Raw genomic sequence first — 23719 nt, forward strand, 5'->3', positions numbered from 1 at the left:
CAGCTAAATCAGAATGACTTATGATAATTCAGTACAAAGAGAAAGTGAATAACCCTGACGAGAGTCAGCCCAGCTTATACTATGGTAGTAGATCCGTTCTTGGGGGAGTGCTGAGAAGTGAAAACTGCCATTATCAAATTTGGTGGTTAATGGCGCCTCTGTTAGGTATTTTATGACACCAGAACTCTATTATCATCACCTTATGGCGCCGATAAAACCATATCGCCATTAACCAAGTCAGCCGATAACCAGGGACTGCCTGTTCTGTTATAAAATGCTAACAGCAGTCAATGTTTCGGTTCGGAAATCAATTGATGGCAAATAAGAGTTTATTTCGCCATAAAATTTAAGTCAATTCAGAGTGAATTTTCTTGCTTTTAGTTAGCATAAATTAATATCTGGATACATACTTCTGTATCGGTATTAATTGCTAACCCCATCATAAAATCAAATTATTGTAACTTCGATACTACCCGTGTATTAAACTCAACTCCCATGAGCACCAGAAGAGTAGGAAGCCCCAGACCTGTTGGGATAAGGACTATGAAAAAGGAGGCTTGGGATGAGTGGAATTTGTGGACAACAGGGGACATGGGGTAACTCTCTCTTAAAAAGCAATAAAGCAGATTTAGAAGGTGCAGTAAGTATATATTTGCTACATAAAAATAGTGCATGGAGTATTATTTGCAGCAGTTTAGGCCTAGGATAGCTTAGATAATGATAGGACACTGACAGTCATATTTTAGCTATATTTGTTCATACACGAAACAAACCTTCGGTCTTAACATTAGGATTTACTAGCGCCAAGCTGGAAACCGGTAGAATTAAAATTACACTTGTGAGATCCAGGGACTAATGGCATCTATACCAGGTCACGGGGCATGTATACCCAGAATGCCCACGGCTACCTGTGACCCATCAGTTATTTTCCTACCGCCTTTAAGATAAGACGTGTTACTGTCTATCTCATTTAAAGCCGGTTTTTCAGTTTGCCCGTTCTTTATCCATTTCATTTTTTATTTTTCATTCCTTTTCTTTCTCCAAGTGTGATCAGTGTGTGGTAAGAGTGTATACGTGGTATGATGGAGAATTTTGCCTCAACATCGGGATCGTCTACCGCTTCGAAGAGGAGACAAAGGAAATGCCCAGGAGTCAGTGGCTTCCCTTGTTCTAGGTTCCTAACCTCGGTGTCGACGGATCCTCATCCAACGTGTAGTAGGTGCAGGGAAAACGTATGTACGGTTTCTAATCCGTGTTCTGTTTGTCGCGGTTGGTCGGTGGAACAGTGGAAGAAGTTCTATGGGAAAAGCCAATACAAAAGAAAGGGGGTGACGCCATCTTTGGATGACCAAACCTTACCGGCTTCTTTGTATCGGTAATAAACCAGGCTGCTCCATATGTTTCTCCACCTGCTTTTGAATTGTCTCATTACCCCCTTCGGTTTTCCTCCCTACGGTTCTGTATCGGAAAAAAACGTCAGGAGGGGCCTTGGGTAATTTTATGAATAATTTGTACTCTCCTTTGTTCCCAGCAAGTAGAGGGGGAGATCCGCCATCTTTGTTCCAGGCTCCTGCTACGCAAGCGCATAGGTTAGATGGTACGTGGTCAGCGCTAGGCCTACCAGGCGTACCAACCTTGGATGGTCTGCTTGCGCATTATATGACGTCACGGTTCCAGCAGGGTCCGGCAGCGCTGAATGTTCCTCATCCCCCGGGCTTGCAATTTATGGGAATTAATGCCGCTGCTTCTCCATCCCACTCAGTATTTACAGCGATGCAGAACGTGGGAGGTAATTTGGCAGCAAACTTGCGGTTACCAGCAGAAACCTCTCAGTCTCTCCCTACGAGAGCGATGACGTCGCAACATACGTCACACTCTGAGATGGCAGGCGTGATGACGTCACAGACCGATTCTCGGCCTTTTTCGCTGCACCCAGACGCTAATACGCCTTCTGATCCGTCAATGCAAACTGTAATGCAGAAGTTACAGGATATAGAGGAGAGAATGAATAAGAGAGACAAAAAGAAAAAGTGTGATTCGCCTTCTTCGTCTTCTTCCTCTAGTTCGGCGTCATCGCTAAGTCCGATAACGTCACGGCGAGCGCCAGTCAAGCGTTGGAGGAGGATTCGGGAGTTCCTAGCGGATCCTCGGGCCAAGAGGAGAAGAATCAATTCTTCCTCTCCTTCGGACGAAGACTGTCATTTCCAAGTCAGCAAGAAGGTCGGAAAATCAGTGGCTATTAAGCACAAGGTTGCCAGACGAAGCCGTTCGCAAGAGTCCGAACAAGCGAGAGAGGTGACGGCCGGCGAGCTAGCGGCCGAGGCGGAGTTGCCAGTTCGGATCGCAAAAACTGCGATACCTCTGGTAAAATCGACGTTGGCGGCGAAAGGTGCAGCAGAGGATGGAATGCAGGTCCCAGTTTCGCCCGTAAGGCCGTTCAAAATACGTACGAAGGACGATAAGGCTCCTATTAAAAGTACAAAAAATAGAGAGTTGGCAACCTCGGCGGATACGTTCGTGGAAGGCAGTGTCCGTCTGGATAGAAGGCCGAGGCCGGGCTCGCCGACGCTCGAAAACGTTGCCAATGCTAATAAAGACGAACTTACCTCTGTCTTAAGGGAGCCTTCATCTTGGAGATCTAGACGAGATTCTCGCTCTAGATCCGTGAGCAGAGAAAGAGTGAGACGTTCTCGTTCCCCTGCTGACTATCTGGGATCGAGCCAACAGCGGCCAGCAAAGATCAAAGAGGCCGCGGCCGTAGGGGCAGGCGGCCGTGGTGGAATTCCGGGCCGTCTGTCAGAAGATAGAGGCGAGACAACATCTCTCGTGACGGAGAGTGGTACACTAGAGCCGGAGGAAGGAGAAAACCAAGAGTTTCTGGCCTCGTATGCAGAGGTTATTGATTTGATTCGTCAATTCAATAGCCTTTCGGAGAAGACAGAAACACCGGCCAGTATGCTTCCTCCTGGAATTGACATGGCGTTTGGACTAAAGAGGGATACCAAGGTGTCGTATGAATTGCCCTGTTCGAGTCATGCGGAATCGGTCTTGCAACACGTAAACGCAAAGATTGCAGGGAGGGATAATTCCTTAAGATCTAATAGATCATTTAAATTTATTCCCCCTCCAATGATAAAGCAAAGGAAATATTATACGACCCCGAAGGTCCCTTTGCTGTCTAGACAAATGAACCCTAATGTTGTAAGGTTAAGGCCTGGATTAACCTTGGATCAGGTTAAAATGGAGTGCCCTTCGATGACGTACCAAGAGGCTGCCACGTTAGAAGCAACAGCTTCTTCTGTCTTTCAGGCTGCGTCCTGGTTAGACCTTTGGTCAACAGCAGTGGCGAAAATTGCATCCTCGGAAGCAAACAAGGAAAGTAGTAGATGAACCATTGTTCATTAGATTACTACAGTCAGGGTCCAAGGCGATTGCGTACCTGACAAACGTAAGTGCCAATGTTTGGGCAAATATCCTGCTAATGAGGAGAGATGCAGCATTGGCTAGACTAAGCCGCAATGTGGATTTGGATTCCCTGTTAGCAATGAGGAATGGGGATATCTTGGAATCGCAACTACTGTTGCCAGAGGTCATACTGGAAGAAGCGATAGATAGAAGAAGGATGGACACTAACGATAGGTTGGTGCAACAGGCAGTTAGGAAAACCTCTAACAGTCAAACTATTCCTTTGGAGGGAAGACAACAGCAGATGTCTCGAAAGAAACCAGTGAGACATAGCATCCCTAATAGAGTCACAAGACCCTCTTCCCAAAGAGGATAACTCATCGGCCCTTTCACAATAGAAACAACAGAGGAAGGGGCAATAGGGGAAGGGGGAGAGGCTCAAGAAGATAGGATGGGCGCCTCCCATCACTCGGCCACACCAGTGGGGGGTTGCCTGGCAAATCACTGGAAGGTGTGGCAGGAACTAGGGGCAGAGCAGTGGGTGGTGGATGTTCTCAGGATCGGGTATTTGATTCCGTTCGAGGTAACCCCGCCCCTGACAGATCAACCATTACCCCACGTCACTTATGCCCACAAATCTCAGAAGGCCACTATTCTGCAGGACGAAGTGAAGAAGATGATGGAAAAAGGAGCTGTGCAACAAGTATGCAGTCCGACAAAAGGCTTCTACAGCAGGATTTTCCTGGTACCCAAAGCCAACGGGGAGTGGAGGACAGTAATAGACCTGTCAACGCTGAATCTGTTTATAAGGAAAACCAGTTTCAAGATGGAAACTCCGAAAACGGTTCTACAAGCAGTCAGAATCGGAGACTTTATGCTGACAGTCGATCTAAAGGACGCATACTTTCAGATACCAGTCCATCAGTCTTCAAGGAAATTTCTCCGCTTCAGTCTTGCAGGGAAGCTTTCCGAGTTCAAGGTCCTGTGCTTCGGATTGACAACGTCTCCTCAAGTTTTTACAAGAGTGTTCACCCTCGTGTCGGCATGGGCGCACGCCTCAGGGGATCAGGCTGATAAGATATCTGGACGATTGGCTGGTGATAGCAAAGTCCAGGGAGAAATTACTCAGGGACAGGGCGGCCCTCCTGCAGCTTTGTCACAGCCTAGGTATTGTGGTGAATCAGCAGAAGTCGCAGCTGGATCCAAGTCAACGTTTGGAAGTATTCCCGACAGACCAAAGAGTACAGAAATGCAAACAAGTGGTGAATGCCTTTCTGGGAAAGCAGACACAGCCAGCAAGACAGTGGCAGGTGGTGCTGGGAATCCTAACCTCCCTGGAGAAGCTAGTACCACAAGGAAGGCTACACCTTCGGTCCCTACAATGGAGGATGAAGGAGTTTGGTCACCAACAGTAGATCACCCGTACGAGCAAATTCCCTTGTCGGCAGAAGTGAGGAAAGACTTGCTGTGGTGGGTGGACGACGACAATCTGACAGTGGGTGTCCCCCTTCAACAATCCTCCCCAGACCTCTTGCTGTTCGCGGATGCATCAGTAGAAGGCTGGGAGCCCATATGGAGGAGTTGATGGTGTGAGCAAAATGGAGTTGCAAGGACAGAGAACTCCATATAAACGTGCTGGAGTTGAAAGAGCTTTCTGGCTCTACAAGAATTCAGGGAGAGAGTAAAGGGACACTCGGTGGTATTGATGTCAGACAACACCACAGTAGTAGCTTATATAAACAAGCAAGGAGGCCTAGTTTCTCGGCAGTTACATGTGATGACAGTTCAACTTCACCAGTGGGCTATAGAGAACCTGGTAGACATCAAGGCCAGGTATATCCGGGAAAAAGAAACATAGTGGCCGACAAGTTGAGCCGCAGGGATCAGATTGCTGGAACGGAGTGGTCCCATACACCAACAGGTAGTGGACAGGATGCTCATGTTGTGGGAAGGACCGATCATAGACCTATTCGCAACCAGGTACAACAAAAAGTTGGAAGTGTATTGTTCAGTAGTCCCGGACGCAGAGGCAGCAGCAGAAGATGCGCTACAACACCCCTGGGACAATCTGGACGTGTACGCATTTCCTCCATTTTGTCTAATCCGTCAGGTTCTGAACAGGGTAATGCGGTCTCAGAACCTCAAGATGACCCTGGTAGCCCCGTTATGGCCGAAAGCAGAGTGGTTCCCAGACCTACTGGAACTCCTAGTAGATGTGCCAAGAGAGTTACCTCCATGGAGCAACCTTCTGTGTCAGCCTCACGTGGAGAGGTACCACCAGTCGGTGAAGTCCCTATCGCTTCACGGGTGGAGACTGTCAAGTATCTCCTCCGAGAGCGAGGGTTTTCGCAGCAAAGCAGCAACTCAGATGGCAGGTAATATCAGAAAATCATCTGCGACAGTATACCAAGGGAAGTGGTCAGCATACTGTGATTGGTGTCGTAGGGGGAACGTGTCTCCACTCGGTACCACTATTCAGCAGTTAGCAGACTTTCTGATATATCTCAGAACAGAAAAACATATGTCTGTATCTGCAGTGAAGGGGTACAGGGCTGCTCTAGCCTCAGTCTTACGAATGAAAGGAGTGGACATATCGTCTTCATGGGAGTTGGCCATGCTGATGAGGAGCTTTGAACAGTCATGCCACCAAAGGAGCTAAAAACCCCAGATTGGGATCTGACCAAGGTACTGAGTAGTCTGACAAAACCCCCTTACGAACCACTAAGGCAGTCCACGGATAGGAGCCTGAACCTGAAGACAGTCTTCTTATTGGCCCTGGCTTCAACCAAAAAGGGTGGGGGAGCTACATGGCCTCTCATATCTCATAAAGCACTCGAGAGGTTGGAGATCAATGGTGTGTGAGTTTGTCCCAGAATTCGTGGCAAAGACCCAAAATCCAACAATAGTAGACGGCAGATTCGACTCCTTTACCATACCTTCCTTGGCAGACTTTGTAGACAACGACAAAGCTGAAATGCTCCTGTGCCCGTCAGGGCACTAAGGGAGTACTTAAAGAGAACAAGGCACCTCAGGCCGGGGTGCCAGAGGTTGTTCGTAAGTACAGGACGGAACAAGAAGGAAGTGTCCAAGAATACAATATCATTTTGGCTAAGGGAGACAATCAGAAATGCTTATACTGCAGAAGACAGAGGGTCAGATAGCCAGGTGGGAGCTAGAGCTCATGACATCAGGGGTGTGAGTGCTTCCCTAGCATTTAAGAAGAACATGTCTGTGCTAAAATTCTGAAAGCTGGCGTGTGGAAGCGCCAAACAACTTTCACCTCATTTTATTTGAAAGATGTTGCCCATAGATCCTTGGACACCTTTTCCTTGGGTCCAGTGGTGGCGGCCCAACAAGTGATATAGTTCATCCAGTGCCCCTGGCGGGGCAGTTTCCAAGTTTGCGCCTAGTCTAAGATGAAGGTATGAAAGTAGAATGAATGGGATGACTGGTCTTTTTTCTTTACTACTTTCTTCCTACTCCTTTAACTACGGGCAATATGAAGGAGAGTACCGTCATGTGCTGGAACGGACTAGATGCAGGTGAGATGGTCAGCCATACTGTGAAGCTATCTTAGCTGATGATATACTTTTCAGTAGCAACACACCCCTCTGGATAATAAGGAAAGAGGGGTGAAGGTGGATCCAGTCGCAAGGGACAAGAGTAAACAGTAGAATGGTATCTACACCCAGTGGGAGGAAACCAATAGATCCGCTTATATCTTTGGTCCTAGGTTCATTGTCCATTCTCTAGAATTTCCCTATATATTCGGAAATGGATAAGGTGGCAAACTTCCAGTCAGTTGTAGAGACTTACCTCCCTCCAATAGTAAGTCTATCCTAATGTTAAGACCGAAGGTTTGTTTCGTGTATGAACAAATACCAAATTTGTAACTAATTTGTATTTTTCATAACTAACAAACCTGAGGTCTTAACAGTTAAAGGCCCACCTCGAACCACCCCTCTAGCAGTCTAAACTGGGTTAGAAATATAACTGATGGGTCACAGGTAGCCGTGGGCATTCTGGGTATACATGCCCCGTGACCTGGTATAGATGCCATTAGTCCCTGGATCTCACAAGTGTAATTTTAATTCTACCGGTTTCCAGCTTGGCGCTAGTAAATCCTAATGTTAAGACCTCAGGTTTGTTAGTTATGAAAAATACAAATTAGTTACAAATTTGGTATTTTGTGCTTACCCTCTACACCTTGGTGTAAGTAAAATCTAATTCCACCCAACAATAGTTTTGTAACAGACTTTCTAACATTTAAAAAATGCACTTGTTCAATAAGAACTGTTTATGCAAGGAATTGGTGGCATCTGGCATCTGTCAGGGAGATGAGGTAGAGGGAGGCAACCCAGTTTCAATCTCGTAACATATTGGGTTTTCTTCCACCACTTTTCAGAGAGGACATCTCTTTCGCGCTCTCCTCCTTTAAGTCGGATTTTACCTTTGCCTGTGTTTTCTTATGTTTTTTTTGTGTGCATGTGTTTTGGCTTTTATAATGCAATCCTAAAATCTAGCTAAAAGTTCTCGTCAACCTTAGAGTAAGTGTCCCAGTGTAGGCATCTACCCCTGTTCACGTTACCTTACTTCCCTTGATGACGAGCCCTATTCAACGTGTAGTAGGTGCAGGTCAAATGTTTGTAACGTGACTAACCATTATTCTGAATGTTATTCTTGGTCTTCAGAGCAGTGGAGATTTGCCAAGATGCAACAGCATAAAAGGAAGTTGGATGCTGTCTTAGGATTGTTTCTTTGTCTGAAAGACATGAACCTAACTTTTTCTTGGGAAATCTTAATGCCTCTCAAAAGTTTTGAGCATTCTTATTCTCATAGAGAACCCAAAACTCCTGTCTGGGATCTGACTTTGGTGCTAAGTAGTTTCACCCGAGCGCCATACCTTGGTCATTGAACAAGGACTTGACCCTCAAGACAGTTTTCCTTGGGCAAACTCCATGGCCAGGCTTTTGATGTGTAAAACATACCAGGGGTTGGGGGGTCTGTAGCCTTCGAATTTGTTCTGGAATTTGTTGCTAAGACTCAAAATCCCTCTGTTCATGATGACAGATTTGACCCCTTTTCTATCCCTTTCCTTGAATTACTTCTTTGTCCTGTCACAGCACTGCGTTATCTGAAAAGGGCTCAACACCTCTGACCAGAGTGCCGAAGATGTGATTAAGCATGCTTATTTCTCATCATCATCATCTACTGCCAATACTGTGCATGCAAGAGCACACAGCATTAGAGGACAGAGTTCCTCCGTGGAATTGAAGAACTTGTCTCCTCTTAGAATTTTGAATTTGGTTTTCCACTATCACCTACCTGATGGACAGGTTTTTTTTTTTTTTTTTCCCCCCCTTGGGTCTGGTGGTAGCCGCTCAACAAGTTGCTTATCTCATCCTAGCTGTATAGTTTGTGTTTTGTTTAAGATAATGGTATGAAAATGAGAGAGATTGAGATGGTTAGTCTCTCATTCCCCTTTTTCCATCATACACTGGAACTGGCCAGATACAGGCGAGTGAAGTAAGTAGCCTTACTGTTTGAGCATTTTATATTCTGTACGAGTATTCCTTTCAGAAGCAAACCCTTCCCCTCTCTAGCAAGGGGGGAGAGGAATGATGATAAACCCATATAGGTGGCTATCTTAGTTTATATGAACAGGTAATAGCTCTTTAACTTCCTCCTATACAATGAATCTCTACATTGTATTTTAGCTCAGTAGTCTGAATGTTAGATTTACCTATATCTTAACAGTTCAGAGGTTTAGGTCTCCTTCCTTTGAATTCTCTTATCTAGGAAGTGTGACCAGGTATGCCAAACCTCCAGTCAATTGAGGATTCTCTTACCTCCCAGCAAGAGTGAGTATTCTGATGTTAAGACCCAGGTTAGTTCTGCATATGAAAAAATTACAAATTTTAAATTTGTATTTTTCATAGCTAACAAACTTGCAGTCTTAACATTTACTGCCCATCTCTAGCCACCCCTCTTTCAGATAACCCTGGCCTGGAAGAAAAACTAATATGTCACAAGGTTGAAGTTGGGTCGCTGGCCTGCCTCTTGCCTTCTCTGTGACAGATGCCGCTAATTCCTTTTATAAACAAATCGCTATGAAAAATAAATTGTTTTTAAACATAATTGACATTTTTTTAACCAGCTTCCAGCTGGCACCAGAAGATTTATCCTAATGTTAAGAGTGCAGGTTTGTTAACTATGAAAAATACAAATTAATTAAAAATTTGTTAAAATTTGTCATATATGGCTAGCCCAGGTCAGAGGCAGATTTTCTGTAGTAATATAGAAAAGTCACAGGAGGACATTAGAATATTAATGTAACGAACATAGTAGCTACAAATACTCTTTTCATTTTAGTAAATATACTATGGCAACAGCTTCAGTTACTGTTAATATCAAAGTGTCCCCCTCAAAGTTGATGCAAAAATTTGAAAGTCTTGCCAAAAAAAAAATACAGGAAATTTAGAATAATTGCTTGATTTAAGTGTGCACGCGCACACGCGCTGGCCTCTCACAGGTAATTTATTCTTAATTTTCATAAACATCAACTGAAATCACTTGGTGACAATACAGTGTATGCAAGAAATTTCTTAAAAGGATAATTGCTGTCATTTAACTTAACATAAAAAAGGGTCCCAATATCAATACTAAATACATTCTAGAGCAAGAATCTATATACATTGTGCAGGAAATTCTTGAAGAAAGGTAAAATGTACCAAATAAAGTAAAAAAAGTCTGTCGGATGTCAAGAATATAACCTCCCTGTTCAGAAATATTTACCTGATAGCATTTAATGTTCTAGCTGTTCCAGTATACTTTGCTTTTAAGCCAATAATGAAGGTACCTCAGTCTTAAAATCTAGAAGATACTTCTTTGTCTTAAATTCTAAATCATCTACTCTCATAAGTTGCTGATGCTACCAGTAGTGAATAAAAGTGTAGGTCTTTTTTTCTCTCCATTACAAAGTATAAATTATAGGTGTATCATGTTAATAGAAATTTTTTTTTTCCCTCCCCCCATCATCTAAAGTTGTGACCGTAAAGAGTTATGTACAGTACACGAGTTTCATTTGCCCTCCCAGTGTGTGCTTTATTCTTATAGAATGTGCTATTTGAATTGCAGGTTATGCGTGTCCATGCCAGCCGCAAATCAATTCTAGAGGTTGAATTCCGTGAAGAGGAGGGTACTGGCCTTGGTCCTACCTTAGAATTCTATGCCTTAGTGGCTGGAGAACTTCAGCGTGCAGACTTAGCTATGTGGTTATGTGATGACCAAACTGCTGATCCTATCACTCCACCTGCTCTTGATGGGGGAAATGGCAATGGAGATTCAGTTACTAGGCCTCCAGGATATTATATACGTCGTCAGGGAGGACTGTTTCCTGCTCCTCTTCCTCAAGATAGTTCTTTATGTGACCAGGCAGTTAAATTATTCCACTTCCTTGGTGTGTTCTTGGCTAAAACACTTCAAGATAACAGGCTTGTTGATTTGCCACTGTCACGTCCCTTCCTCAAGCTCATGTGTCATGGTGAGTTTGCGAATGTGAAGGACCGAAGCATTGCTCTTAGCTCCACCAAGCCACGAGGTGGATTCTCTTCTCTACCAGCAGAAGAAGATCTTATGACATCTTCTATAATTAGTGAAGAGAGTGAGAAAGAATTGGAACTCGACCCTCCTAAGTATCGTTTGGCAGACACACAACCATGGTAAGGACTTCAACTGCATTGACCTTAACTGAATGAGTTTTGCAGCAATTTGTATAAAGATATTTTGTATTTGATTTTATAATTTACCAAAAAGCATGATAGTTACAGTAGAACTCCAGTTATTTTTTTTTAAAGTGACATTGTGACAAGGTTTCTAATGTTTTCAAATTTATTTCTCTCTTAGGTTTTCAGGTTTACTTGGTTTAGATGATCTGTGTGAAGTTGATCAAGAACGTGGGTCTTTCCTCCAGCAGCTGAAGTCTTTAGTAGCTGTCAAGCAACTAATACTTCATGATACTAGTCTGTCAGAAGAAGATCGTCGCCTTCAACTTCATAATTTGGCTTTACCAGCAGCACCTGGTACACAAGGTGCAGGACCACCAGCAGTCAGATTGGAGGACCTGTGCTTGACTATGCAGTATGCTGCCCCTTCAAAACACTTCGGATATTCTGCCATTGAGTTACGTTCAGGTGGAGCTGATCAGGAAGTAACACTTGAAAATGTTGAGGATTACATTGATCTTACACTGAATTGGACTTTGGAAACTGGAATTAGAAGACAATTGGAAGCCTTTAGGGCAGGATTTTGCCAGGTGTTCCCAATGAAGAAGCTTGGTGCCTTTAGTCCAGATGAATTAAGACTTATGTTGTGTGGTGATCAGGTGCCTATGTGGACTAGAGAAGACATTTTAGCATACACTGAACCAAAGCTTGGGTACACAAGAGACTCGCCAGGATTTCTAAGGCTCGTAAACATACTTGTAGGGCTTACTGCTGATGAGCGGAAGGCATTCTTGCAATTTACGACTGGTTGCTCATCATTGCCACCTGGTGGTCTTGCCAATTTACATCCACGCTTGACTGTTGTCCGAAAGGTAAGCTGAGCTGTTATTTTATTTTGAGTTTTTCATAGTATGTACTGTAGGTTTTATGGTAATGAGTTGCCTGGAAAGGTAGCAGGCAAAAGTTATGGATATGCATTTACATTTGAAAAGCACAAGAACATGTGGACTTGCATATTCATACTATTACTGTGATGCCCACGATGTTTGCCAGTTTTCTTTCATACTGTACTTATAAGAAAGGTAAGATCATTTTTAATCTTAATCAGTTTTCAGAACCACTTAACTGGTTATGTGATTGCATTCTTAGTAGAGGAATGTCTTTGATATACTGAATATCCTGGTTACTACAGGCACTTCCCAAATTAGGATGTGGTTACTTTCTGGTAATTTATTTTAATGCAAAAGTAGTGTTAAAAAAAAAAAAAAAAAAGTTAATACATATAACCTAACAAGCACCATAGCCTAGCCTACCTTGAATTTCCTTGGAACAAATTTGACCATAGCTAAGCAGAATAAATAAAGTACATGTTAGAATTGTGTTGAAAATATCTTGTAATTTATTTAACTGAAAGTGAAAAACTGAATGCCTGTTTGGGTACCCACCATTAACATACATAAGATGATAATCATGTACACTGGGTCTGTAGAATGCTGGAAGAATTTACTGGTAAAATTATGATGCCTTTTGAAGAGTTGGAACCATCCATTACTTGCTGTGAACTTTTCCGTTTGCTCAGGATTTTTGTACACTTGTTAAGGTTTCAGAAAGTGTGCCTTGGCCTATATGTATCTTCAGTAGGCTAAGCAGCTTCCATGTAACAAATTTCTCCATCTCCTTGATCTGCCCAGCTCTTTTCTTAGTGATGCAGTGGTTCTTGCCAGTGCTGAAGATTTCATGGCACTACTAGTAATTCACTTTTAATTTTTTTATGAGGATTGTGAATATCAATTTGAAAATTTTAATTTCTAATGAAATGGCTATTACAGGCGTCCTGTTTTCATGCTTAGCAATTATCTGGAGTTTCTCTCAGTGTAATTACCTCCTAAAGAATAGTTACTTTCCTCCTCTTCCCACAAGTAGCAGGAGTCACAGTTGTGCAGTCTTAGATGGAACCATATAAACACCACTAAGATACAGGAGGGTATCAGTAGTTGACACTAGCTTCTTACTGTGGTAGATTAGGATGAGGAATAGCTGTTGCTGGAATGCTAGTATTATTTGAGTGTCGTTGTTCCAGTTAATGCTTGCCCTGGAGAAAATCAAAATCCAAGATTTGTAAAATGGTTTTTACTGAATGTGTATTATTGCTATTGCCATTGTAAAGTTGAAATTTTGGAAAATGGGCATCATAATCCTAAGAGTAGCTGAACAGTGTAATAAGCTTCATTTACTATTTTTTATGTAAAACTGTATTTACCTGACTGCATTCATATATTTAAGGAGCTTTCAAAACATGACATTCTCTTTAAATTGTATGTCTAGTTTAAGGTTACTTCGGTTAGGAGCTAGGCAACTAGGAATTGATATTAGCGTAGTCGCATCATGTCCATACCTGGTGGTTTCCTGTTTGAATATACAAACTTCACATGAGATGCTTAGTTCTGCTTTCTATTTATTACTTTTATTTTTTTCTCATTTGTGAATAGTATTAGCCTTGTTTGCAATGTTCAAATTTGGAACTCTGCTTAATCTCCCATGATTTCTCCTTAGTGCTTTTAGTTTATGCTGTCATTATATTTAAATAATTCAAAATTAAATTAATTTGATGTTACACTATTTGAGAACTTAGGAAGCAATTATAAGGTCAAAATTAAGTGTCACCACAGTCGGTGTTTTGTTGCATTGTATACATACTGTGCTTTAAAATGATAATTGTTCATATACGAAACAAACCCCCAGTCTTAACATGAGGATAAATAACTTAGCGCCAGCTGGAAACCGGTAAAGTTAAAAAATTGTGTATGCAAGGGAACTATTGGCGGGACTATTGGCATCTGTGCTTGGTCATGAGTCATGTGGAGCCACCCACATACCCCTCTTTAACCCGTGACCCTGTTAGCTATTTTCTTACCGCCTTTAAGAGAGGACGTGCTTTGCTTCCATCCTTTTAAAGCCGGTTTAGTTTGCCCCTTTTTGTTTTGAATCTGTTGTGTGTTGAATTTCTGGGCAAAATTACAAACATTGATCCTTCTCATGCTTTGATAGGATTTCCTGGATATCACAGGAAGCAGATAAACGCCCGGATATCTTCGCCTTTTATAACGTCAGAGTACACGAGCCGTATCCAATTTGTAGTAGGTTGTAGATGCAGAAAACTTCAAATCCAGTTATACTTCGCTACCTTACTATTTGATATTTCACATATAGGTACCACATGGCTCGCCTATAGATTCATAGCTTGGGTGTATCAGGAGGTTCTTTGGGAGGTAATTTTGTCTAATTGTGCTCCTATCCCAGCAGAGAGGGGTTGTGCATCACTATCTTGTTTCATTTTAGATACAGAGGCAGAGTTGATGGGGGATGTGATCAGCGTTAGGCCTAACGGGAGTACCAACCCTAGAAGGGCAGTTGGTTTGCTATACGATGTTGCGCTTCCCTCCAGGGTCCCTCACTTTGGATGTCCCTTCTGTCCCTGATCTGCACTGAATGGTGGTCGAATACTAAGACTTCTGTAGAGAAGCAGATAGTACAGCACCTCAGCCTGTTGAGTTAAGGTTGCTATGCCTACAGGAATAACAGCAGCAGCCTTGCGCTTCCTGTCAAGTGCTGATGCCACATTCAGGATGCTCAGTGGCGTCACAATGGCGTCACAAACATGATGCCCGCCATGACATCACAGCTGTGGCCTGCACAGAGACATGCTTCCATTCTTGCTTCTTCAATATGCAAGAGTACTGTACAACTAAACTTTCTGATTCAGTGACACATATTTTTGAGAGAAATTGCAAGTGTTAGGAGAATTAACAAACTTACTAGTGGAAAAGACTTAAGTCCTTCCTTCTCCTTCTGCATCAACAAAAGAGAAGAAGAGTAATTTCTTCTCCATCTTCAAGCCAGGACTGTCACATCTGTATTATAAGAAAGCAAAAGTAGTAGTTGTAAATGTTGAACAAGTGACTGATAAAAGCTTGGCCTAGTGCAGCTGTGAAGAGTTAGAGAACACTCGAATCATGGACTTCATGACTGATCCTCGTGCCAAGAGGAGAAGAATAATCTTCATCTTCGAGCCAGGACTGTCACAAACTTGTAGAAAGTAACAATGCCACAACATTTTGGGTCTCTCTGTCATGGCCGCAAGAGTACCCTCAACAACCTCACGCTTTCCATCAAGTGTGATGTCATAGCCAAAACCGCTATCAAAATGGTGGAAGTCATGACGTCACGACAGCCTACTGCTGCCAACCTCTTGTCTTTGTGATGATGTCGGTGATGACAATACAATACGCTTTCATTTCAGGAGCACGCACTTATGGAGAACTTTTAAAGTTTTTGAAGGGAAATTGAAAAGACACGTGAGACGGAAGGTGCAAATTGTGGTGGTCGTCGTCGTGGTCTTATCTTGATTTTTCTCGTAGGATAAGGCTCGGCAATGCCGGTGCGTGCTCCAGTTAAATTTTGGAATAAGGGTATTCTAACAGATCCCTGTGCCAAGTGGAAAGAATTATTTCTTCGTCTTCAAACCAGGGACTGTCATCCCTCCAAAGAAGAAAGCTCAAGCAGTAGTTATTAGTTCAGTCTACTCTAGAAGGTTGGCATTTAGGTTTTCAACGGTCCAGTGATAGGTTCTGAGAACGATGACTGCTGTAAAGCTATGACTGACGTAAGAACCAGGACGGCTGTATGAACTATGACAGCCATGAGAAGATAATGACTAAGAACTATGACGGCCATAAGAATTATAACGACCAGAAGAACTATGATGGCTGTGAGGACTATGGTAGCCATAAGGACTATGACGGTCAAAGGAGGCGACTGTGATAACGGTGACAAGCGTAGAAGACATTCGTAAGAACTATGGCGACTGGTTCCCATAAGAAAGAGAATGGTCGTAGTATCTAGCCTATAGTTTTAAGATGCACGCAATGCTCGACGGCTTTAAGGTCCACGCAATAGTTCATGAGATGTGCCACGTTCTCATTCAACTTCAAAGAGCAGTGAAGGTACATTAGCCACATTGACCTGCTGGCCGCCACATTTTGCGCCCATCACAACCAGCCAGTGGATTCATCCAGTGGTCACATACAGTCTGCATTGTGGGAATTAACAGGCTTTGTGTTGACCAAAGACTTAAAACTTTTACAGATAAGAAGAATTCCCTTGTTTTTATCGTTTCTGTACAATCTGGGTTGTTCTTATGAGAATATTGACAAAACACTTCTACTATTAGACAAGTAGTTAGTCAGTCAATAGGTTGTCGGTTCCCTTACAGTGAAGTACTGGGGAACCATTCCTCTCAACGATAACTTACGAAACATGTTTGTTTCTGACTGCACAAGGCAGTTTTTATAGGGAGTAGAATTGGTTTCTATATCCATAAACTAAGATTCAGACCACCTCATTCAGTGAGGTACTGGAGTATAGACTGTGAAGAAAAGTCAAAAGAAGAAAGTGGAACTTTTCTTTCACCATTTTAGGTAGCTAAGCCTGTAGTGCAGTCGTAACCTAGGATTCTATAACCCAGCTAATCCAGTCATACCTTTAGACTAACAAGTGGTTAAATTCGTAGCCTACCCCAGCTAGTCCGAATCTGCCTCTACTATCTTAGATTAATCTTGAGTGTTAGTTCTTGGCTTAAACTTGCCGAACAGGCAAACTAAGTAGTTCGAGCATACATGAACCAACTTAGCCTAGCATATGGTTGAGGTCTTAGCTTTCCAACCTGCATTTACTATCTTAGTTTAGTCTGAGTGGTATAGATTTGAGTTAGCCTAGCCTAACACCTTGGTTAACTAGTTCCAACATGCATGTATCAACTTAGCCTAACAATGGGTTGACAACTTAACATGGCCTCGCTACTTAAACCTGCCTTTACTATCTTAGCTTGGTCTGAGTAGTAAAGTACTAATTAGCTTAGCCGAGCAAAGCCTTGTATCTAGGCTACCTATTTAGAACACATTTACCACCTCAGCTAGCAGGTGTTTGTGGTTTTAGCCAAGCCTATCTAGTTCTGACTTTCTTTGACCACTTTACCCTAAACTAAGTGGTTGAGCTTTAGAATAAGCTAGTCTCTCCCAGCCTAGACTAGTTAGCATAATTCAACCATTAGCAACTTAGCCTAGCCTAATTGGTGGGAGGAATTACCCTAACCTGCTTAGTTACTACTTACCATTACCATCTTAGCCTGACCTAACTGGTGGAGGGCTCAGCCTAGCCTAGCCTAGCCAAGCCAGTTTGAACCTGGTCTTGCCAACTTGAACTAAACTAGCCATACCTACTTAGCCTAGCCTTAGTGGTTGGTTGCTAGACTAACCTAGCACCTTCAAACTGGTCTCTTCCATTCTGACCTACATTCCAAGTAGTATTGAAGACGTGAAGTCCTTAACCTATCCTAGGGGGTTCGAGCTTCAGTTTACTAAAGCAGGTCATAAAACTTACGAGTTCTGGAAAAGGAAAGGGAATTTCCCATTCTTCAAGAGTTTGAGATTGGGTTAAGTTAAGTTGAGTACAATTCTGAGCTATGTTGCTCAAGAATAGCACCATGGTGGTTTCTGGCAGCATAGGGTTTCTCTTTTGGAAAGTAACATACAGTATTGAACATATGTCAGAACATTGTAACAGATCACCGCATAGGATGTTTCGTAGTTGGAAAGTAACATTCATTAGGGTAATTCTCTGGATAGGTATGATGTGTCCGAATAGAATATATTATCATAGGACAAAACTGGGTTTTCCTATGATATCCATAGACTTGAAGACCTACATAAGACTAGGGTGACCAGATGTCCCTGGAAACAGTCCCCGTTTTTGGTGACCTGTCCCTGGAAATTTCCATTGTTTTCACTGTGACTGAAAGATCTGATATTGGCATAAAAAAAAAAAAAACTATATTGACCAATTACAGTTGCACACCGTAGTACTTGTGCTGCACCGTGTACAGTGTATATAACTAAGGAAATAATAAACAGCTGTGCACGTCACAATTTGCGAGATTAACTTCCAAGAACGTAAAACCAAATTTCCCGCCAAACCATCGTCAGTATCGTCATGCACATTTCTGACTTGCTTATTACCTTCTGCCAGCAACCAGCCAGCACCACTCTTTCTGCCATCTAATAAAGTTCAATAATTGGTTAGTAGTCATTATTTTCACTATTTTAGTATTCCAGGAATAAGGACTTAGTTTGGGTGAAGTGTCTGGCTGATACCTATTTTTTGAGCCGATTTTATGGACGTTCCTTATCTCAGCTACTCGGATCAGAGAGAGAGAAAAAACTCATTTTTAATCAGTTGGATTTTCATTGAATTCCTTTGCAATATAGGATAAATAGGGTGGGAGAAACTTTTGAATGCCGCTTTATAAATGTAAGGGCACAGTGTCCCCGCTTTAGTTTTTCAATTACAAAAACATGTCATGTTTTGGAGGTTTTTCTGCCTCTGAAAAAAAAAAAAAAAAAAAAAGTCCCCGAATTTTGTCTCGGAAATCCGGTCACCTTACGTTAGACCTGTCTACTACAGGGTTCTTGCTCTTCGAACAGGCTGAGGATTCCATTCAGAATACTGGGAACAACCTGGAGGTTACGTAGGCCCTCCGTTGTACCAGTTCCATCATATGGAATGGGTTCCAGTATTTGAGGACGACCCATGATGAGTGACCGATAAGGTTCATCTTGGTACAACCTTCTCTACCAGGTTCGTGAGGAGAAGAGGTACCATCAATAGGTAGAATTAATATCTCTGCCCTGGATTTTGTCCAGTATCTCACAGTTCAAAATTTTTGTGGGCAGAGAATCAACTCAGATGTAAGATGACTTCAGAATTCTTAGTCTCACATATACCAAATGAGCCTTCTGCTGTGACTGCTTTTGTAAAGGAGGTTTCTGTCCATTCAAGGCTTTCTGTCAGTAGACAAATATCTTGTGGATCTGTTGTCAGAACAAAGTGTGTCTGTAGTTACCTGTATGGGGATACACTCTTGATGACTGGTGATTAGGTCATCTGGAATGTGGACATCACTTCACTCTGGTAATCTTCAGATGTCTCAAGAGCTTCGAACTGGCTTGTTCACATAAGAAACTCTGATCTACTACGTGAAAACGTACTCTGTATTGGAGTAGATTCGCTGGTATACTACCAAGCCCATATGTCAGTCGTGTTACAGGAAACTGACCTGGGAAACTGTTTTCCCTCTGACCTTGGTAGAGTGGGAGTACTCAATGGCCAGGCTTTTGATGTAAATTAAAAAGTAGTTGGGAACAATAGTTTCCAGTTTGCTCCAGAAATCAGGGTGATGAGTCAAGATCTCATGGGTCATGATGACAGATATGCATCTTGTTTTTCACATTCATTACAGCATTGTTAAAGGACTGAAGGTTTGTATTACGTATCGGAACAAATAACAATTTGTCGAAAATTGTATTTTTCCTAACTATACAAACCTGAGGTCCTTTAACTGTGTTTTTCCTAACTATACAAACCTGAGGTCCTTTAACAAATATGCCCACCCCATGCCACCCCTCAATCTGAACCTGGGCTGAAAGGCAAAGTGGAGTGTTTACATCCGGGCAGGCTAGCCCCACCTTGTTCAAGATTCAACGGCCGTAATTCCAGCTATGCCGTAAGTTAATTCCTATTGTTAAAGGACCTCAGGTTTGTATAGTTAGGAAAAATACAATTTTTGACATTATTTAAAAAAAAAAAAAAAAAAAAGGCAATTTGTGGATATTTCTTATAGAAAAATACCGCGAATAGTGCGGGGAAACTTTCCCGAGAGAAATCCGCGAATCCGGAGAACGTGAATACGGGTGGTCCACTGTAATCTCTTCTCAACATGCGAAAGGCTGTCGTAAATGGTTTATTGAGTATTGATTGCCAAACCCAACCATTAAGATGGTCACACTTGAATCACCAATGTATGACTTGGGCATAATAGTCTGACACTGTGGGTTCTTCCAAACCTTTTCGAATCAGGAATACTATTACTTTCCCTTAATTCAAAATACCCAGAAGTCTGATGGTTGTACATCTCTTGTTTAATAGGTCAGAGTTATGGTCTCCTTCCTTTGCTCTTTCATGACCAGGAAGGCAGTACCCAGGTGAGTTGAACTACTTGTCAGTACAGAGATTTACTTAGAATCATCCCTTCAAAAGCAAGTCTCCCATACGTAAAGACTGAGGGTTGTATTCATGAAGGAACAAATGACAAAATTTTAAGTTAGTTTTTATGTACCCTAACATACAAACCCTCGGTCTTTACATAGGGGATTAACTTTCAGTGAGCTGGAAAATCCAGCCATTAAAGGTAGGGGCGGAAGTACTGCGCGCTTAGCATGAGTTCTCCCAAATCTACACAATTTACTTTACTTTTTGGCCCAGGTAAGATCCTTCCCTGAAATTGATCCCCATGTCCTTTGCGCTCGGTGCCGAGGGCGGGAATGCTCTCAGGCCGAGCCGTGTGTTGTGATTGGTCGGAGGTGCAGTGGGGGTTGTATGATGGCAGGAAGAAGCGAAGGCCTGCCAAGGAGTCGTTGGAAAGCTCTCCCGCGACGCCCTTGGTAACACACTTGGTCTTCTTTCTTGCCCCCCGCTCAGCTCCCTCGTATGGCACCTTCCCCTTTGAGGGGGGGGGGGTTATCGAGGTCCTTCTCTTTGTCCGATCCGTCAAGCGTGGAGGAGGGCGCTCGGGACCCCGACGTTCAGTTGTATTCGGGATCTTCCGTTCGTTCGGGATGGGGCTTGCCCCCCCCCCTTCCCCCGCGCGCAAGGGGAACCCCTCCTGTATACCCGACTCTTGCTTCCGCAGGTGCTTCTGCCGTGGGGGATGACCTTGGACAGGTGTGGGCGTCATTGGGACTGCAGGGTGTGCCGAGTGTCCAGGGGCGGCTCCATCATCTGGCGGGGTCTGATGCGGTCACCCATGGAGTGGTGACCACTACTACAACCACTATCTCTACTCCAGGGTACGCCGCCTCTCCTCACCTGGTGTATTCTTCCCACGTGGTGTCAGTGCCTCCTTCAGCCGCAGTGCAGGGTCCAATTGCTGCCGTACCGAGGAGGGGCGTGCCGCCCGGATTTGCTGTGCTGCCTCACCTGGACTTCCGCTGCCCAAAGAGCTCACCCCTCGACCTGCCGCCAGTACCCAGGATGTCGCTGGCTGCTGCCTTGCTCCTGGCTTACCTGTGCTACCTGCCGTACCTGCTATTGATGCTGTGCTGGCTATTCCTGCTGTTCCTGTACCTGCTGACGTCATCCCAGTCCACGGTGTTGCTGCCCCAGACGCTGGTCTGTCCGGACAGGTGCGTCCGGGCCCTGTTGCTTCGGCAACAGCAGCCTTGGCTCCGCCCTGGATGGCTGACCTCACGTCTGTCCTGAGGAAGCTGACGAAGAAAAGGAGGAAGGTGTCGTCGTCGTCTTCATCGTCTTCTGCAGCCACCTCTTCCCCTTCAACTTCCAAGGCTACCCAGCCGCGGAAGAAGAAGGCTGCCTCCTCCCCTCCTAAGAAGTCTCCTTCGGGAACTTCTCAGGGGGGTTCCTTCTGCTGGTCCTCCTGATCCTTCGGGAGTAGGGCCCGTCTCTCCTTCCGCTACACCAGGTTCCGTCTCGGCCTCTCGTTCGCGAGAGGTACCGGGTGTACGGTCACCTACAGGTGGCCGTGCAGCCAAGAACCAGACGCCAGAGCTCGCTCGGCGCCAGGTTCAGGGCACAGAGCGGAAGGCTGGTGAGAGCCGCTCAGGTGACTCTCACCAGACCAGCGGTCGCTCCCGTAGCGACCAGCCAGTCACCCGGGTTGACGTGACGGTCCCAGACCGGCCACAGGCTGAGGCTGAGAAGAGGTCCCCCGATCGCTGGCGCCAGTGGTTCGACTCGCCGTGAGGACACGCACCGGTCTCACCACGACAGTGGTCTCTGCAGGTCGCCTGACCGCCGCTCCCACAGGGACCGGGCGGGTAGGGCGACCAGCAGCAGTTCCTCTTGACACATGAGATCGGGGCCGCTGTTCTCGGTCCAGCTGCTCACCCCAGGGGAGCGGCACGACCAGGCCTGCAGCTCGATCCCTACTGCGGGTTGGTGATCGCCTGCAGCCCTCCAAGCACACTGGTCCTGCCAGTGAGCGAGGGGGGAGCGTCAGGTCTTCCTCTCCCGTGCCTTCAACTTCCTCGGGTTACACTGGGAAGGGCGAGGCACCGAGGAGTGATCGTGAGGGGCGCGCCCCACACGATCCCGTCACGATGCCGTACGTACCAGGCACGGTCTTAGGATCGACCAGGTCGTACGCGCAAGTGACAAGAGGAGACCGAGAGGGGTCTGTCGCCGTTCCCCCTTAAGGGGGAGGATCTCGGGAGTTGCTCTTGTTCGAGGGGCTTGACGGTCCTACTTCACAAGATGCAGTCACTCCGGAGATCCAGAGGAACTTTGCCGAGGTTATTGCGCTGATTCGTCAGCACAATGACCTTGGGGAAGGATCGCCGCTCCCACCATCCGAGTCCACGTCCCGGCTCGAGTCGTTTTGGGGTACGAAGAAGGAGCCCAGACCAACGGTGGGTCTGCCGCGATCGGAGCTTGCTGACTGTGTGTTAGACCAGGTGGAGTCTCTCGTCTCCGGACAGGAGGGCTCGCTGAGGTCTGGCAGGTCGCACAAGCTGCTACTTCCTCCTCTACTGCGACAGTGGCGTTTCTACGTGCCATCTGAGGATCCAATGCCGCCCAAACATTTGAACCCAGAGTTAGCCAGGCTAACTCCGGGGGTGTGTCTGCAGCAGCTCCTGTCGGAGAACCTCTGGTTCTCGCAGCAAGAGGCACTGGGCCTGGAATCCACCACTTCCCCCAACAAGGGGGGGAAAGTGGAAGCCAACAAGAGACAAACCCATAACTTTATGTTGCCTCTTGCAAACAGGAACAAGTTCTTGCTTGCTAGTTTTAAGAGATACGCTTGCCTCTCTCTTATTACTTGGGTCCAGAGGTCTGACCATTGATCCTGCGGTGCACACCCCGATCAATTGGACAGAGGCTAGGATACCCTCCCTCGCTCTTACGACCAGGGAAGCAGTCCAAGGTTGGGCGAACATCAGTCTGTTCACAAAGACTCATATTCCTCCCACCAAGAAGTGAGTCTTCCTATTGTAAAAGGACCGATGGTTTGTATACCGTACTGGAACAAATGACAATTTATCCAAAATTGCATTTTTTCTAACTACAAACCTGAAGTCCTTTTACACATAGTCCCACCTCATGCCACCCCTCACTCTGCGTTTTTTTGCCTGGGCCTAAAGCAAAAGTGATTCTTCACCTCCCAGTCGCGAGGCGCGCGCACTGTCGGACAAGCAGTTAACTACCGAACTCTCTTGTTCGAAGCTTACGACCGTCCAGCTGCCGCTAGTTACCTTCCTATTGTAAAAGGACCTCAGGTTTGTATAGTTAGGAAAAATGCAATTTTGGACAAATTGTCATATTTTGTGGACAATTCTCAGTGGATGGACAAATTTCTTGCAAATGTGCATAGTGTAAGTTCCATAGAACAATTTGTGAATTGTGAGTTGTTTTTTTTATACTCTGTAAAGCTAGTGTAGGTAACAGATTGAAACTAAATAAAT

General features: G+C 44.5%; 1 protein-coding gene across 15 annotated transcripts in view; it reads left to right on the top strand.

The window, feature by feature from the left end:
* Window positions 1-23719, top strand: part of LOC135220600 (E3 ubiquitin-protein ligase HECTD1-like) — a 294889-nt gene that overhangs the window by 268096 nt on the left and 3074 nt on the right. For all 15 annotated transcript variants that reach the window (XM_064257882.1, XM_064257881.1, XM_064257877.1 and 12 more), the window contains 2 exons: window positions 10543-11126; window positions 11311-12001. In XM_064257882.1, coding sequence (XP_064113952.1) covers window positions 10543-11126; window positions 11311-12001 — 1275 coding nt within the window. The remainder of the gene's footprint in view (window positions 1-10542; window positions 11127-11310; window positions 12002-23719) is intronic.

The sequence above is a fragment of the Macrobrachium nipponense genome, chromosome 2 (assembly GCF_015104395.2).
Source record: "Macrobrachium nipponense isolate FS-2020 chromosome 2, ASM1510439v2, whole genome shotgun sequence".
Lineage (NCBI taxonomy): Eukaryota > Metazoa > Arthropoda > Malacostraca > Decapoda > Palaemonidae > Macrobrachium > Macrobrachium nipponense.